Source organism: Drosophila navojoa, chromosome 2, assembly GCF_054131105.1.
Source record: "Drosophila navojoa isolate 15081-1374.11 chromosome 2, UAZ_NAV_1.0, whole genome shotgun sequence".
Taxonomy (NCBI): Eukaryota; Metazoa; Arthropoda; class Insecta; order Diptera; family Drosophilidae; genus Drosophila; species Drosophila navojoa.
In genome coordinates this window covers 6167804-6186615 of record NC_142890.1, presented here as the reverse complement: position 1 = coordinate 6186615, position 18812 = coordinate 6167804, and the positions used below count along the sequence as shown (strand labels likewise).

Sequence of the window (18812 nt, the reverse complement as noted above, 5' to 3'; positions counted from 1 at the left end):
TTTTCGCTTCCAGTGCAGCAGCGTTTCCAGTGTGTACACTGAATATGCGCTGGTTTTTCTTTTTTGCAACCAGGGCTGCACAGCAGCGTGAACAGCTGTTGGTGAGTCAGTATTTGGAAACACTTTCGCATCGTAAATATTAAATTGAACGAGAAAACTAATTATAATAGAATTGTGCTACAATAATGGCTAATGAAATGGCGTACAAAATGAAGGCCATCAAATGCCCCACAGACGAACTGTCTCTGACGAACAAGGCTATCGTCAATATTGCCGATTTCACCGAGGAAGTAAAGTCAGTTTGAGCTTCGATTTTTGTTTGACTTTTGAATGATTTCATAAAATGACGCCAGCTCAGTGGGGGCGTCTCTATTAAAGCTTATTTAATCACTGTTGTGTGTTTCATTTTCTGCATAACAGATATGTTGACATCTCGCCGGGACCTGGACAGCATTATATATTTGCGCTGGAGAAGATCGCCGATCTGCCACGTGGACATGTTGGCTTCTCTCTGGTGCAGCGCAAATGGGCATCCCTCTCCATCAATCAGGAGATTGATGTGCGCCCCTACCGATTCGATGCCAGCTCTGACATCGTTGTATCGGTCTCCTTCGAAACGGACTTTCTGCAAAAGAAGACCATCACCCAGGAGCCCTACGACTCGGATGAAATGGCCAAGGAATTCATTATGCAGTTTGCGGGCATGGCACTGACGGTGGGTCAAACACTGGTCTTTCACTTCAAAGACAAGAAATTACTCGGTCTAGCAGTCAAGACGCTGGAGGCTGTAGATCCCAGAACCATAGGCGATGGCAAGGAGGCGAAAACGCGGAACGTAAGATTTGGCCGGGTGCTAGGCAACACGGTGGTGCAATTCGAGAAGGCCGAGAATTCGGTGCTAAATCTGCAGGGCAGGTCGAAGGGAAAAATTACACGGAGCCCCATCATAAATCCCGACTGGGACTTTGGCAAAATGGGAATTGGTGGCCTGGACAAGGAGTTCAATGCCATCTTCCGACGTGCTTTTGCCTCGCGAGTCTTCCCACCCGAGCTGGTTGAACAGTTGGGCATTAAGCATGTGAAAGGCATATTGCTCTATGGACCGCCAGGAACGGGCAAAACTTTGATGGCTCGACAGATTGGCACCATGTTAAATGCACGTGAGCCCAAGATTGTGAATGGGCCACAGATTCTGGACAAATATGTGGGTGAGTCGGAAGCCAACATTCGACGCCTGTTTGCCGACGCCGAGGAGGAGGAGAAGCGCCTAGGACCGAACAGTGGGCTACACATAATCATCTTCGATGAAATCGATGCCATCTGCAAGGCACGTGGCTCGGTGGCCGGTAACAGTGGCGTACATGATACCGTGGTCAATCAGCTGCTGGCTAAGATTGACGGCGTGGAGCAGCTGAACAATATATTGGTCATTGGCATGACCAATCGCCGGGATATGATTGATGAGGCGCTACTTCGACCCGGCCGCCTGGAGGTGCAAATGGAAATCAGCCTGCCCAACGAAGAGGGACGCGTTCAGATCCTCAACATACACACGAAGCGAATGCGTGAGTTCAATAAGATTGCCAGCGATGTGGATAATAAGGAGATTGCCGCATGCACAAAGAACTTCAGCGGCGCTGAGCTCGAGGGTCTGGTGCGTGCTGCCCAGTCCACGGCCATGAATCGCCTGATCAAAGCCGACGCCAAGGTGCACGTAGACCCCGAGGCCATGGAGAAGCTAAAAGTAACGCGCTCCGACTTTATGCACGCCTTGGAGAATGACATCAAGCCCGCATTCGGTGCAGCTCAGGAGATGATTGAGAACATGCTCGCCCGCGGCGTCATCAACTGGGGCCCGCCGGTGACCAGTGTGCTGGAGGATGGCATGCTGTATGTGCAGCAGGCGAAGGCAACGGAAAGCTCCGGTTTGGTATCCGTGCTCATCGAGGGCGCGCCCAACTCGGGCAAATCGGCGCTGGCCGCCAAACTGGCAAAGATGAGCGACTTTCCATTTGTCAAGGTGTGCTCGCCTGAGGATATGGTGGGCTTCACCGAGTCCGCCAAGTGCTTGCACATACGCAAGATATTCGATGATGCCTACCGCTCCACGCTCAGCTGCATTGTGGTGGACAATGTGGAACGCTTGCTCGACTACGGACCCATCGGGCCGCGCTACTCCAACCTAACACTGCAGGCCTTGCTGGTGCTGCTCAAGAAACAGCCGCCAAAGGGTCGCAAGCTGCTCATCTTGTGCACCTCGAGCAGGCGTCAGGTGCTTGAGGAGATGGAAATGCTATCCGCATTCACCTCAGTTCTGCACGTCCCCAATATATCCAATCCCGACCATGTGCTAACAGTGCTGGAGGACTCCGATCTATTCAGTGCCGAGGAGCTGCAAGTGATTGCCCGCAAATTAAACGGTGCACGCGTATGGATTGGCATTAAGAAGCTATTGGCACTAATCGATATGGTGCGGCAATCGGAGCCGCAGTACCGAGTAACGAAGTTCCTTACCAAAATGGAGGAGGAGGGCGGATTGGAGATGCTGGCCAGGCCGCAGTAGCTACCGCCCTTGGGGGAACTGAGAATGTCAGTTGTGGAGCTCAACGATGCTTTCTGAAGCGTGTCCAAGAATAAACTGCACCAACGAATTAGCTCGAATAGAGATTTGTAATACATTTTATAAACACGAAAGACCACTTATCAAAGAGCTAGAACAAGTACAGAAACCCGACCAATAACAACACAACAATACAACAGTAAATAAGACAAAAGAAAGTTTATAAACATTCCGCACAAATCCCAACGACTAGTCCACTTGAGCCTTGTCGCATCCTTGTCAAACCCTTGGCATAGTCGTGACTATTAGATAGTTGAATAGGAGCTACGTATACCCTTGTAGTTGTATCTTTATGTAGACGACGTATCTATTGGAAGCCCATTTCGATGTGAATTTCTGTTTGTTAGAATTGTACAATTTTTTTGTTTTATAAGTAAAATAGATGATATCTGCGCATATGCCAGAAGCGCTCAGCTATAGTAGATAAATAAAATATAATTAGAATGGAAAAACCTCTAATCAAACTCTGTTAACTCCCAATTATGTAATTGTAATTGTACTTATTGAGTATGTGGCATTTGCCTATAGCTTCGGTTCTTGCATAGAAATGCTTGCCCTCCTTAGGACTGTTAGATACTCGAGCACATCCTACTTTGCCTCGCTGTTAAGTTCAAAGAAGTTAAATATTAATATATATGCAAAACATTTGGTAGAAGGAACAATCCATACTATAATCAATTTATATAAGTGTTTTTAATTGTCTATCTATTGATATATACATACATATATATATATATGTACTTTATATGAAGAATGTATTTTGACTTGCAATTTTTTGAAGATTATTTGTCAACTTTGATATGCGAGTTTCGATCGCTTTGATCGTCTTGATACACTAGCGCCGCCATTCACAGAGCGGCCAATTTTGTAACTAACTCGAGTCGCACCGCACAAAAGTAGACTATAAGAATATGAAAAATGATGTCAATGTCATGGAAGTTACTAAATAGGCCAATTGTAATATGCATATAAAACATGTGTTTCTATGCAGTTTAAAAAGAAAATGAAAGAAAAGGAAAATTTATTAAAAATGAAACTAAATTCATATGAGGAAATGTAGTCAAAGTGAGAATTGCATTTAAATATAATATATATAAAATATATTTCGCACAAAGTTGAAAAGGAAATCGCATTTGAACAATTTTTAAAAAAGGAACAACAAAGATAACATCCAATAAATGTTACCAAGTATGTTTCACAATTGCATTTACCTAGTTATAAGCCGCATGTATTCCAACGTGTGTGTGTGTGTGTGTGTAATAAATGCATTAAAGAACGTCTTGACATTCTTGAACTTGACTCGGGCGCCACACAAGCATGTGGAGCAACAAATCAGAGCCCAATTGCTCAGACGTCGATCAGCTGTTGGGTGGACGCCGAAGTGGTGCGACAAGCTGACCCGCCACACTGGCCAGCCACTGAACCGCTGTATAACTGACCAAGACACGCCGGGTCGACGGCGAATGGAGGCAGCCTTAATGTGTAATTTGAATAAATGATTTATAATGTAAACATTTTAACGGGCCAGCGAGTCGTATACGTAATAAGTGTAGATTTCTTATTTCAGTATTGTAATTGATATATGTCGCTAATTGCGCGCGACGCCCATTTGACGCGCAGCGTTTCACATTGGCCGAGCGCCACGTTGGCCACGTTATCTAAGGAATCCTGGCCAGCTGCAAGCCAACGGTGCTTATTAACTAATTAAATCTGCATATTTTGCCAAGATGCAAAATTAATTCCTATAGAATGGTACAATTAGGCGCGAGAGACCAACCAGTTGCAGCATAACTAATTGCTGACCGTTGCTCAACCCCCTCCCCCCCCTCCCCCTCTCACTAAGTGTACGTATGACGGGGCTTGCCCTAATGACGCCTGTTCAATTCACTTTTGACGCGTCATTCCCGGGCCAAGCACCCAAAAATATCCAATTTCAGTGCGCCCAACAAGTGGGGGTCGCGTCATCTGGCGAACGTACGAGCGTACGTATGCAAATTTTCATGACGAAAGTCCAGTCGGACAAAGTTCAGTGACCGGAATCGGAGAGAGAGCGAGAGAGAGAGAGAGAGAGAGAGAGCGAGGGAGTGCAAGAGATCCCCACCCACTCACTCTTTCCATCTCTTCAAGCAATAACGAAATGAAATTTTCATTCAACCTCTGCGTCGCCTCTTTAAAAATAAAATGCGCAACTTTTACAGAAAGCGTCGACTGTGTGCGTGTGTGTGTGTGAGTGAGTGAGTGTATTTTTGTTACTAATTGAAGGCGAGGGGGTGGTGCTCGCACTTGTCAGCCAAAGCTGCAGCTAAAGCCACCTAAGCCTTTCCTTACCCCCCCAACCCCGACCAGCCGCACAGTCGTGCCCCTCAAAGCACTCTAAAAACCGGCTGTGCTTGCTGTTGTTGTTGTAGCTGCTGCTGCTGTTGTTGTAGTTGTTGCTGTGGTTGTTGCTGTGGTTGTTGTTAAAAGCACAAATGCCGGCAGCAAAGGTTCGATTTCACTTTCGCACGCTGTCTCTGACGTCGCTAGCTGCTGGCGCTTCCAGCGCTTGTTGATTGTGGGGATTTAGCGGGCATTTGCCAATGGGCGAGGGGGTGAGGCGGAGCACCAGGCATTGGTTAGCTGACAGTAGGTGCCATCCGAGTGTAACAGGGGCAACGGCGCTGGGGTCTGGGTCTGTCGTGGGTTCAGGTTGGCAATGCGACGCCCGCTTCAGCTGCTCTCACTGCTTTCATTCAAATGCCAGCCTATTCTGGCTCAAACTCTCACCAGACTTGCGGCGCTCAGTTGGCCACATCTCTCCAGGATGCAGACTGATATAGTCTCCACAAGGCGGCTCAATAAACAATTTAAAAATAATTGCAAAATAAGTTGAAGTTCAAGCGGATTGAAGGTTGAATTTTAGCTCGAGCTAAAAATATTAAATAATTATTTTTTAATTTATATTCTAAATGCCAATGGAAAATTTTAAGAGTATTATTATATGATGGGCAGTCAATAGTCAATCATTATATATGTAATTCTTTAAGAACCTTGCCAAGAATATTTTCTCTGATTAATCCTAAGGTTTTAATAAGAGCTGCAATAGATGACAAACTTATGCAGCTTTACTCAAGACAGGCACATAATACCTAATGATTTCATGCACAAATTACAGCTTTATGGCAAATACATAGATATACCATATATATATTTAGACTTATATATAATGTTCAAATACAAGCAAAAAATCATGCAAAATCTTCCTGCATTACACAAACGCGGAAGATTTGCTTGCTTTAATACTTGTACTCGCACATTTCATGGATTTCCCAAAGTTGACTGCATTTTCATGGCATTTTCATTGGACTTCGCATATGTATGTGAGTGTGTGTATGTGTGTGAGTGTGTGCATGTGAAACTAACAGTTAAATTAGCAGTTTTTTTTCCTTCAGTTTTGTTTTGTTTTGTGTGGCGCTTCATGGCTCTCTGACGCTACAATTTTACAGTGCAGCCCGAAACTTTGGTCTGTCCGTGTTTCATTTCAGTCGTTTTTCCTCTTTTTCTCCATTTGGTGGTTGTTGTTGTTGCAATTTATAATTAAGTTGCAATTTGGCATGCGAGCCAAGAAGTTGACGGCGCTGCCTGGTCCCAAAACTATTCGTGGTATGTCGACAATTTTCTTGGAACTTGCATGCGTATTAGTCATCAGAATTGATACGGCAAAAATATTCAAAAATTATTGCATTATATTATTTTGTTTGATATGAACAGAAAAAACCATATCGATTAACCCTTCACGGTGAATGGCTCTAAAATATTTGAAGAAAATGCAATAGGACATGAATTGCTTTATATGAATTTTGTTACAAATTATTGTGTATAAAATAAATAAATTAAATAAGCTTAAATTTAGAATTTTTACTGTTTATTGCGTTTATTAGAAACTGCTGTGGTATTTTTGACCCATGCGACGCCATGGGTTAAACCTATTTTATATGCATTTGCAGCCTAAATACAAGGCACAACCCACCAGATTACAAAAAAATAAATAATAATCAGCCAATCGTTTCAGCATCAGGCAAGACAAATCAAAGCTCTGGAACTCTGCGCCACCAAAGGAATAAAGAGCAAGCCGAAACTTGAATACACTACTTGATCAAGTTATTTAAGCACTTATACAGAAGCAAATATATATGTACATATATAGGATATATCTGGCATGTTCAGCAGCTAAACAAATAAGTTATCAAATTATTACAAATATTGCGAAATAAAAAATATGTAAATATTTTAGTTGACTAAGTCTAATTGATTTTGGATCACAAAGTTGTTAACAATATATTTGTTTGCACTGTCAAGTATTATTATTATTATTATTGATCTATATACAACATTTGTTATGTCTATCATACATGAATACAATATATATACACTGTAATCAGATCAATGTAGACATATAAACATATACACAAGTATGTATTTTGATACCCCTGTAGACATGAATTTATTGTAGTTTTCCAAACGAGAAATAAACACAATCAAGAACCTAGACATAAACAAATATTACAAATATTATATACACTCGCTAGCTATGCGTCGCCTAGCTCTCAAGAGACTCATAATACCCAGCGCTAGAGCAGCAATAAAACTCGAATGCGGGATCTGCGAAGCAATCCGTGGAAATGTTTGCCGCACGCGATCGAGGCATTCGCATTTCATTTCGATTCATTGATACACTCGGCGGCAAAAAACTCTCAGTGCCAAATTAAATAATACGAGCTGCCCTGCTCCTTGTTATTATTATATTGTATTCCACCCTTTCAGTTTTTTGCGTGTTTAGTTTTGCTGTGTGTGTGTGTGTGCGAGTGTGTGTGTGCCATATTCTTAGGAATTCCTTGGCACAATCCAAACCAGTCGCAAGATCAATCAGTGTGCCATCAGCATTTGTGATCTTGATCTGCGACTGCGTCACTCGCTCACTCTCACTCTCCCTCTCCCTCTCACACTCTCTCTATCTCGCTCGCTCGCTCGCTCGTGGCAACTTGACTTATGGCAGCGCGTCGTAGTTCGCTTTCGTTTGTATCCTCGACAGCTGTGGGCTGGCCTGGCACGTGCCTAGTTTCAACTTTCTTCACTTTTCTGGGGACAGCTCGTATTACGCAGCTCGCGCAACCCTTTGTGCACACCTTCTTCAGCTGGCCACGCCCCCAAGTCATTAGGGCGCACACTTACAGCAGGCGGATATTGAATTGGATGTCTTTAACTTCCTCTGGCGCAATTTGTTTTTTCACAATTCGCATAGACGACGACGACGTCGACGACATCTGTGATCATTGTCTTTCACTTTTCATCAAAATTATTAATTTGTTCGATCACAATTAAAGCGAATTCGATATTTCCGGCCGTAGAAGCATTCTGGTTCAATGAACCCAACGTCCAGAATCCTTGAACTTCGCAGCAGACAAAATATGTTTATATACATATATATTTGTATATATGTTCATCTGTATTCGCATTGACCATAATCTATTTGAAACAAAGAACATCGAGCGCCCTTTTTGGCGGCACCCTCACAAAATTATTGAGCAGCCACAAGAAATGAAGAAACCGTCAGTCAAAAATATAAAAAAAAGCAAAATACAAAATATATAAGAAAAAGTAAAACTAAAACAGAAACAGTCCGATTTGTGAGCTGTCTGTGTGTCTGTCTCCTTAAATGCTACCTAAATATTTCTGTTAGAAAGAAAAAGGACTTTTTGATGTAGTTTTTTGTGGCTGCTGCTGCTGCTGCTGCCGCTGTTGTTGTTGTTGCTGCTGTTGCTGTTGTTGTTGTTGGGCTAGCCACATATTTCATTCTAATCAACGTGCTGCAAAACATATACTTAAGTCCCTTATGATATTTGGCCTGAACGATTCGCTTTGCTACGAAAATTGCATTTAAACGCTTATTATGCGCTTTTTATTTGCAACCCATACTTAGGGCACGCCCCAAAAGATCGGTCAGTCATGCAAAAGCTTACATATATCATAGCAGCATATAGGTGAATATCTAAGTGCATTAGACTGGCCGCAATGAGTGATTGACTGACTTGTTCAGCTATTGATAGCATTAATATATTATCGATCGATTAACTTTTTGAATGTCTGATTGAGGAATGCGCTGAATGATTAACTAACTTATCATTCAACTACCTGAATGATTGACTGACAAACAGGCAGACAGTTTGATTGACTAATTTATTGATTCCTGATGACTGATGACTGATGCCTGATGACTGATAGCTGATAACTGATGACTGATGACTGATGACTGATAACTGATGGCTGATGACTGATGCAAGATGACTGATGACTGATGACTGATGGCTGATGGCTGATGACTGATGACTGATGACTGATGACTGATGACTGATGACTGATGACTGATAACTGATGACTGATGACTGATAACTGATGACTGATGACTAATGACTGATGACTGATGAATGATGAATGATGACTGATGACTGATGACTGATGACGGATGACTGATGATTGATAACTGATGACTGATGAATGATGAATGATGAATGATGACTGATGACTGATGACTGATGACTGATGACGGATGACTGATGATTGATGACTGATTAATAGACTAGCCGATGGAACCGGTGGAATGTCCGTGATTGACTGAGTAAATATCTGAGTGAATAACTGATTGACTCCGGACTGAATAGCCTATTAATAGATTTTCCCATAAGCTGACTCATATTTAGCTTTACTTCCAGATTAAATGTTAAACCTACAGCTAGACTGATTTTCTGATGAACTGATTGACTGATTCAGCGATATCGACTCGATATTGTTTTCCTCATATTGTGCTGTGCCTACGGCAACTGTTTCTATGGCAGCGTCGGCTGATGATTGTCTTCCTGCTTTAATTAAATTAAATCGTAATATCGTTAGCAAATAAAATAAATTGTTTTCAATTATATAAATGACATGACAAGGCGCTGGTGGTTGACCTCTTTCAATGTGACATTCTTTGCGTTGATTACGTTGAACTTAAGAAACATTCGAAGTAGCAACTCCAACAACACCAGCAACAGCAACAACAGCAACAACAACGGCAACTGCAGAGGGCAACAACAGTTGTCAGATAATGCCAGTTACATCTGTATATATACAAATATACATATATATGCGTATGTATGTAGATATATGCATATGCACACATGCTTATTCCGGCTATGCGCCCGTTGCACTTAATCAAAAAATACGACAAAATCAAAAGTAAACAAAACTGCAGCGCAGAACTGACTTAATCGCAAGTCGACAACAGCAACAACAACAACAACAACAACGAACACGTCGGGTGCATTGAACACATAGCTGACAACAACAAAAGAAAACAGAAATGTAAATCTCATACGCACATATACATATGTATGTGCGTATGTACACGTACATATATGTACATATATGGGAGCCATGCCCTGCAAAAATAGTTGCCAACAGCTGTAAATGTTTTAAAATTAAAACAACAGCAAGCAACAGAAATCAAAACAAATTAAGAAAACCAAAAATAAAGGAAAATACATATTTATATATACATGTCTATATATAAATAAATAAAAATTCCACAAAGCGCTGCTCATAAAGAGCATTTAATCTCTATGAAATAATTTGCTCACAATTACAAGGTGGAAATAATTATTTGACTTATATTAATATACATGCAATAATAACAACGCGTTACTGAAATAATTATGCTAGTTTATAGCGTTGTTAAGAGTTTCCAAAGCTGCAACTTTACTGTTAATTACATGTAACTGCAATGTGAATAAAATTGGCAAAAGTTTAGAAATATTATGAAAAAGAATGTATTAGCTGATATGCCCCCCGATTGCGATTTACATGCAAACCTTGATATACCAATCATATCTCCAATTATCTATGTATGCATATTCAGCTTAAAAAAAATTCCATTCATCTTTAATTAATTTAAATTTAGTATATAGAACATTGGAATAGCCACAGAATTGATTACAGCTGAGATTCGGAATTTGGAAATCGCGAATTAACACGATTAAATTCGGATTTGCATAATACAATTTGAAATTTTTAAACAAATTGAAGAATTCAACAATGATCGAAAGGGGCCCACGAAAATCGAGCAGCCGCTGTCACCAGCTTTAGCTCGGGCTCATCTAATGCGAGTGGTTGACCTTGATGTATTGTTTAAAGTTTATTGTCCTTTCAATAGAACACGCTAAATAAAGAAACATTTAGCAGACAAGTACATATGTACAAGAATATACTGTATATATTATTATATTTGTACACTATATACAAGTTTTTATTTATATATGTGTTTCACCATAAACGTGCATATTTAATTCTTTTTCTTTATTTTTTATTATTTTATATACCCTGTATTAAGGCCAGCTGTGGTCCAAGCGGGGACTTAACTCATTTGAGTATATGATATCATATCAAACTTTTTCATTTCGAGTAATATATTTATTTTATTTTTCCATCAAATTAATATGGCTCTGGACTGCCGGGGAAAATCTGATTTTAAATGTTTAAAAAGAATGTCAATAAAGAATTGTAATATTACAAAAATAGTTTCACAGTCCCAAGTATACGAAACAAAAAAGTTGTCAAAAAAATTAAATATATAGTTTCTAAGGCCTAACATAAGCTGATAGGGTATCTGATAGTCGTTCACTCTTGACTAGATCAGATCCACTTGTTTTGTTTACTGCACTAAACGTTGCGACGAACTAGTTTTGCCACAGATTCCCGATGCCGAAAATGAAGTGCATAGTATAAGTATTAAGTATTTATATAGATCTGTATACATATATATCGATACATCTACACATATGTATATATCTATATAAGTATGCATATCAACTATATATAATCTACAGCTGGAGAGATGCTGCTGTTTGGCTGATATCCCAGCATCCGCGTCAGCTGATGCTGATGCTGATGCTGATGCTGACGCTGATTCGATACGATCTGCATTGAGCTGGGTGGCTGGGCGAGCGGGCGGCAGCTGGGGCGGGCATTGGCTTTATGCAAATTAAACAAGTTTATTGCCAAAATAATAGCCAGCCGCTGTGAATTGTGGCTAAAGCTGCGACAGCGACTGCGCTCGCTGTTATATTTGCTTTTAATTATTTATTTGCATTTATCTACTATAATTTATCAATTTACATAGGTTGTTTCACTGTTCACTGTCTTTGTTTTTTCTGTTTCTAAATACTGCAAACATGTTTCGGTTCTCTTTTGTGGGGCATTTTCGTTTGGGGCACCCACAAGAGTCACTCAGTCAGCTAGTTAGTCGTTTGATTAGCTAAATTGTTGTTAATTTGTTTGACTTTGAACTTGATTTAGAGCTTGTTTTTGTTTTTTTTTTTTTTTTTTTTGCAAACGGCAATGCATAGACGACGCCCATAAATCAATGGACGAGCCAGTGGCTCAGCTAAATTTGCTTTGGCTAGTAGATAAACTATGGAGCTGTGGCATCTGCGTCTAGCTGAGTGAGGAACTTCGCTAAGAAAATTGATACCAGACATGATCACTCATGATTTGTTTATACAAATGCTGACAGGTAAGATTAGCAATAGACGATCAAGGAATCAATCAAATAGTCAGTCAATCAGCTTGTTAGTGAGAAGTACAGTCCGTCAGTCAATCAATTATTGGCTAGTTACTTATTGCTTCAATTAGTTTATCAATCATCCTCTTAAGACACAATCAAGCAACTGAGTTTTTTATTTAGTCAATCATTCAGGTAGTCAAAAATATACAGTCAAGTTTCTAAGTTGATCAATCATTATCAATCATTACAGAACCTATGAATCAATCAATCATACAGCTGACATAGTTCTTCAATCAATCAGTCAATCAACAATTACATATAGTTCATATGTACAATATCTTCTCTAGATTCAGTAGTATTAGTATCTTCCCTATTTATCGTATTGCTCTTACTCTGTCCATCAATTAAATCAAATCAATCAACTAACAAAAATATGCTCTATTATCTATGCAAACCCAAAAGTTCTTAGCTATCAATAAATTACTTAATCAATAAACTATGGCATATACTAATGCATTATATAAGAATTTCTATAATGAATGATTCATATCCACCTATTTGCAATCCCTCTGATGCAACGCGCCAGACGTTCTGTTGCCCACGCCACAGCCACAGCCGCAGCCACAGCCACAGCCCATTCATAGATTCAAATGTCCCCCAAAATGAAAAAAAAGAGCTATTCATGATCATGACTGAGGTCAGATTCATAAACAAACCGCATAAACTAGACCCAATTTAGCAAAAATAAACAGAAATTGTCGCAAAAAGAAAAAAACACAAACAATAAACGAAATTTGCAAAAGAAATGGAACTGAAACGTTTTATTTATTTTTTCTGATTTTTTTCCCGTGACGGTGCCGCATTTCCATATGAAGTACGAAGTGTGTACGAGGCCGCCGCTATGTGGTTTTGGGTGTCCGTATCAGCACGGTGCGACAGCGATCCATTGTCGCCAAGCGTCGCTGGTATCAAGTGCAGGCCGTGCTCAGAGATGATGATAAGTCGAGCCGAGCAGCGTCGAGTCGAGTCGGTTCGAATCGCGTCCATTTTCAAGGGTTTGCCTTGTCTGGCGTCTCGCGTTTGCTGTTTCGCATTGAACTTGAGCGGTACAGAGGTGGGCCAGCGCTGGGTGGTGCAGGGTGGGGCAAGGCGAATGCGATCAGGTGCAGCCAATTGTTGCCGGATCTTTGGATCCGCTAACATAAGCTCGTAAATCAAGCGATGCTGATGATATCATCATGTCTTATAATTAGAACGATGCATTTTCACTTTTCACCCGATACAGATACAACTATATATATATATAGCTATAGATATAGCGCAACATCCGCCTAACTGTTGACAGCTGAAAATCGTGATATTTTTGATGTGTTATGCGGTGCTGGTGGTATCTTTGACATGGCACATGGCACGGCCCGGCCGGCTCCAATGGTCGAGCCATCATGTTGACCACGTTAACGCCCGTAAAATCTTGTTCATTATGATCAGATCGCCAGCGGAGAGCAGGGTCGAGAGGTGTCTCTCAATCTGTGCTACAATGTGTATTTCAACTCTTTAAAATATGCATCGCATTAGCCCAAGCAAGCATCGAGTACGACAATGCGATTCAATCGAATCCAATCCATGGGCCACTTCAGTTAGCCAGCAGGTTGACCATGAGAACATGTTATTAAATTACTATAATAATGTATTAAGTATGTAAGAATGTTACAAATGTTAATATGTAGTAATAATTGTTGCTATTTTTGTTGCTGTTGTTGTTGTTGTCGTTGTTCTTGTTGCTGCGGCTGCGGTTGCCGCTGTTGTTGTTGTTGTTGTTACATAAATTAAGCGTTTCCAATCCGACATTGATCGAGTTCGAGCTCAACATCGAGATCGAGGCGCACAGCTTCCGTTCGGTGCTAAATTCTACACGCACTCTCCAAGAATCCAAAGTCTTGGCCGTTTGACATTTTTCCTGCCATAAGTGCGATAATGGTAATTATTTATATGCATATACATACATATATATGGGAGAGTATTTGAAATCGCTTATATATAGTCAAGTGCGTCTGTTTGTCTGAAAATACAAATCGTTAACTCCATTTGCGTCAGAGTTTGACTTTGACTTTGCCTCTGTTTGGCTGCTGGGCGGCATGTGCCGAATGTGGGCCTGGATCTGTTTGGGGAGCCATAATCAGAACAGGTCGCACTGGCTCCAAATTTAAAAAGTGTGCCGAATAAATGAGAGATATGGTCATTTGGCGATTAAAAGAACAGCTAACTGGTTTTCCTGGGCACTCAAGTGCGGCTTTTAGCCAAGTGCAATTGCGTCAAGAGGCCGCAACTTAATTTTAAATAAATATTAATAGCATCATTTCACTTAATTTATATGTATATATTTACACTTTTCAAACAAATCCAAAACTTGATTATTTTACGATATAAAACAAAACAAAAAAAAATAAAAATAAATAAGAATAATAAAAAGTATATATAAAGTTATATATAAAATAAAATATTAAATATTTTCATTGTACTTTTTTTATTAGTCTGACAATGTATCAATTTATACGTATTATTCAATTAAAAAAAAAAAAAAAATATATATATATATATATATTTTAAAATTTCTTGAGATCATGAAATTCATGATTTATTAACCATGACACTTATCTTATTGTTTTTAAATGATCTTTTCATTAAATCTCTAATTAGTCTATTTATAATATATCCATGCCCAAGAAATTAATAAGCCAATATTTTATAATTTTTTTCTTTGTACATTTAGACTATTTTTTTTTAAATTAATATTTTTCTTTTTGGCACTTTGTATTATGCAATCAAATTATTTTTATTAATCATTTGCAATTTAATGCGATTTCATACCAGTTTGATGTAAAAAAACAGAGATATTCGCAACGAGTTGAGCATTTAAATACTATATATCGAAGTATCATACGTATGCATGCTCAATAAATAATTATAATTCTTAATTAATTGTTGTCGCTTGTATGTTTCATAAAGTGTTTCAATTTATAGCCGAATATTTTTTGGCGAGGCGTGTCGATTAGCCTTTGATATCTGAATTAGCATTTGGTTTTTGCAACTGCTTTACTTTAGTGTCGGTTCAGTTCATTATTTAAACAAGTGCTCTAAGCATTCCAAAGAGTATCGACTATTAGCAAATGCCCAGTAATGTATGTATAATAAGTATGTAAAATAAAAGAGAAATTTCAAAAATGTAAATAAAAAGTATATATATACTATTATTACTTTATATGAGAAACTTTATTCTGCTTGGTTAAAGTTTCATTTATTCACTTATCCATTAGACACACTCTTCTATGCTCAATATACCCCAATTAACTTGTGCAAGGGTATATGCAAAAGTATGCTAAACATACAGAGTATATGCAATGTTGTTGACGTTATTTGGATTTACGTCAAGTCTTTGGTTTTGGTTTCTTTTATTTTGTTGTTTTCATTTAACATTTATGAGCAAATTATGTCAATTTGTAGATAAACAAAAATTCGCCAGAGTCGAGTGAGTATCTCAGATCGTATGAACGCTGCAAGTCGATGCAAATCGAATCTCGAAACATATTCAAATGCAGTTTTCGGTGTCGAGTTGAGTTTTGTGTGTGGCAGTTACGATTGTTGTTGCTGCTCGAGCTAAATAATGACAGACTCATGAATTACATACGGAAGTTGTTATTACAGTGAATGACTGTTGTAGCTATGCCCCGTGAAAATGTGTAAATGGGGTATATTGATTTTGCCTGTAATTACATATGTAACAGTAGATAGAAGACTTGGCTGATAATATATGTAGAGTATAGAGTAGAGTTGTTGACGAGCTGATTTAGACACGTCTATCGAGCTGTCTGTTTGTCTCGGTCTGTCATTTGTCGATCAGTCTGTCTGTCTGACTAGCATAAAGCAATCTATTAACCTGTCTGTTTCGCTACTTGTTTACCTCGGTCTATCTTCGTTTTAACTGTTTTACTCGAGAGCTTTGCACTTCCATATAGAGGCATTGCAACTTACAGGGTATCAACTCTTCGACTACTTGCCAAATAAACAAACGTACTACCGCTTTGATAGCAACAATAATACTCCACTCCAGGAGTTTAGCTTGCGTTTGACGGCGAGCTTAGCCCCGCTCGAGGGGGCCACAAAAAAAGGGCGTGTTAGCCAAAGTTGATAATAAATCTGATTTATAGTGCTGTAACGCCCAATGCTTCCTGATATCCACGTATGAGTGTGTGTGTGTGTGTGTGGCAAGCCTCTGGATCTAGCTCAGTGAGCCACGTCTGTCAGAAGTCTCACATTTGATATTGAACTTGGCTGAGAGTCGCACTTCAGCTTTGACTTTGACTTTGGCGTGTGACACGCGGGTTTTTTGCTCTTGGTTATTATTATGTAGTCTCTATTCTAATTGAAAGATTATTTATTTATTCTTATTTATTTATTTAGTTATTTATGTTGTCATCGAGCCGGCATTCGTAGGCGTTGCTGCTGCTGCTGCGGCTGGCTTTATGTCTGGCGCATTTTCTGCATTAAACGTGTTTCTGCATGTTCTCAACTCTAATATGCGCATTTGTGTTCTTAATTGCGATATTGATTTTAGCTGCAGCCCATTTATGAGGCATAAAATATGATATTTATGCACTTCATATGATTCAAAGTTTATATTCCAGTTTTGACCATAACATTGTGATAACTAAAGCGATTCGTATGCTCTTGGCAGGCCTTTTACTTTGAGTCTAACTTTATTTATTATTTATTTCTTTATTTTATCTTACACTATATATTTATTTCTGCTATATATTTATTATAATTACATTTAATTATATTTTTTAAATATTTAAATGCAGTATAATATTTTAGTAACAAATATTTTGTCAATTTTAAACATTTATATTTGACAATTTTATTAGCTTAGATTGCAATGAAAGGACTAAATGGAATGACAATAATATTATGAAAAAAAAAAGATATTTTTAGGCAAATTATTTACTTTACTCTTCAATATTTCCAAGTTTGATTAAATATATTTTCTTATTACATAACTAATATTAATATTTGAAAAAGTTTGATTTTAATTTATTCATAGTTATTTTGCCATATACATATATAAACAATTTAAGAATAATATAAATATTTATTTAAAATAATTGATTAATTTTAGCTGTTTTTGGAGTCCCGCTTCGATTTTAAGATTATTTTAAGCATGAAGCGTTTCTATTAAAATTTAATTGCCAATTGATTGTTGATGTCGAAATGGGCATGAAGTCTTGTAGCAAACCCTGATTTATTGTTGTTGATAATTGACGCAGCTTGCCAGACGACAATTGCTAATCATTCTTGCTTTATTCCTGGAAGCTAGCTGCGATTACCATAGAATACCACAAAATACCACACATCAAAGACTTTAAATACTTTTTTATCCCAATAGAAATGGCTTTGTTCTCATCTATTCAGCCATGGCACAAATTCCAGCTTGATTAGATTTTTTTTTTATTTAACAAATTTGTTTATATACTGTCAAACCAGAGAAGAAACAAAGTAACAAAAATGCAAAAATAAATATATATATATATATATATATATATATATATATATATATACAACAATTAAATGCATTTCTGTTTGTTTATTTTGTTTGGAGACAGCTGCTGGTTAGGTTTGGGCTGCAATATAATTTCAATAAAAAGAGAAAAAATGGTATCATGAATTGTTATTTGCCAAATATTTAATTGACTTGCATGTGAGCGTGTGTGTGTGTCTGTGTGTGTGTGCATAAACTTGATTGTTTTAATGGATTTTTATCACTTGCTAATCTCAAGGTCGTCACAGCTTGGTATATTGTAAATGAACCGAGTGTCTGGACAGGTTTTAATAACTGATTTATTTAGGAGTAACTGGTACACGTGGAACTCTCGAGCTATATCTGTCTTTATACCTATAAACTATATACGTATATATATGCATATGTATATTCGTATGTATATCCAAAAATTTATGTGCAGTGACTTGCATATTTCTAAAGCCTAGGCCGTGCTTAGCTTTCTTTCCCAGCTCTCTTTAGGGCATACCTGTGCTGTCGCTATTTCTTTGTCTGACACACACACACACACATTCAATATTGATGTGTATATATAAATAGTGACACTTGTGTGCGCCCTATCAATTAAGAATTCATGATTAAAAGTTTACCATTACAAGACTCGAAATCCAAAACCTCACAAAACACATGACACCTCAAAACCTTTGAAGAAGCTACATATGTACATATATACATATATGTATATACGTATACATATACATGTGTATATGTACTTTTGTATGCCTGCTTGTGCATGTATGTGTGCGCCATATGTTATATGCTGTATGGTATATGGCATATATGCCTGGGCTATGATACCATAATCCACGAATAAAACTAAAGAAACCACAGCAAACAAAAAAAAAAAAGCTCACAAATAGTTCAATGAACTGTTTTTGTCTTCTGTATGTTGCCATGTTGCTCACTGTCGGCCCCTCTCTTTCGCACTCTCTGTCTCTCTTATACGCTCGCCACGGCGACCAACATATGTATGTATATCAGTCGCACTCTCTGTCGCTCGTGCT

General features: G+C 38.6%; 1 protein-coding gene and 1 long non-coding RNA gene across 2 annotated transcripts in view; both read left to right on the top strand.

The window, feature by feature from the left end:
- The window catches only part of LOC149092082 (uncharacterized), a 193544-nt gene that overhangs the window by 45303 nt on the left and 129429 nt on the right, over positions 1–18812 (top strand). The gene's annotated exons all lie outside the window — the stretch shown is intronic.
- On the top strand, positions 72–2661 carry LOC108658923 (N-ethylmaleimide-sensitive factor 2). The gene is made up of 2 exons (XM_018111601.3): positions 72–295; positions 421–2661. Exons 1-2 carry the CDS (start codon positions 186–188, stop codon positions 2561–2563), a joined length of 2253 nt encoding a protein of 750 aa, XP_017967090.1. The 5' UTR covers positions 72–185; the 3' UTR covers positions 2564–2661.

What these genes read in the sequence shown, in the direction of transcription:
- LOC108658923 (XM_018111601.3), top strand. Translation starts at nt 186, where the DNA reads ATGGCTAATGAAATGGCGTACAAAATGAAGGCCATCAAATGCCCCACA. An exon ending in GATTTCACCGAGGAAGTAAA is followed by an intron (nt 296 to 420) that starts GTCAGTTTGAGC and finishes TCTGCATAACAG; the next exon opens with ATATGTTGACATCTCGCCGG.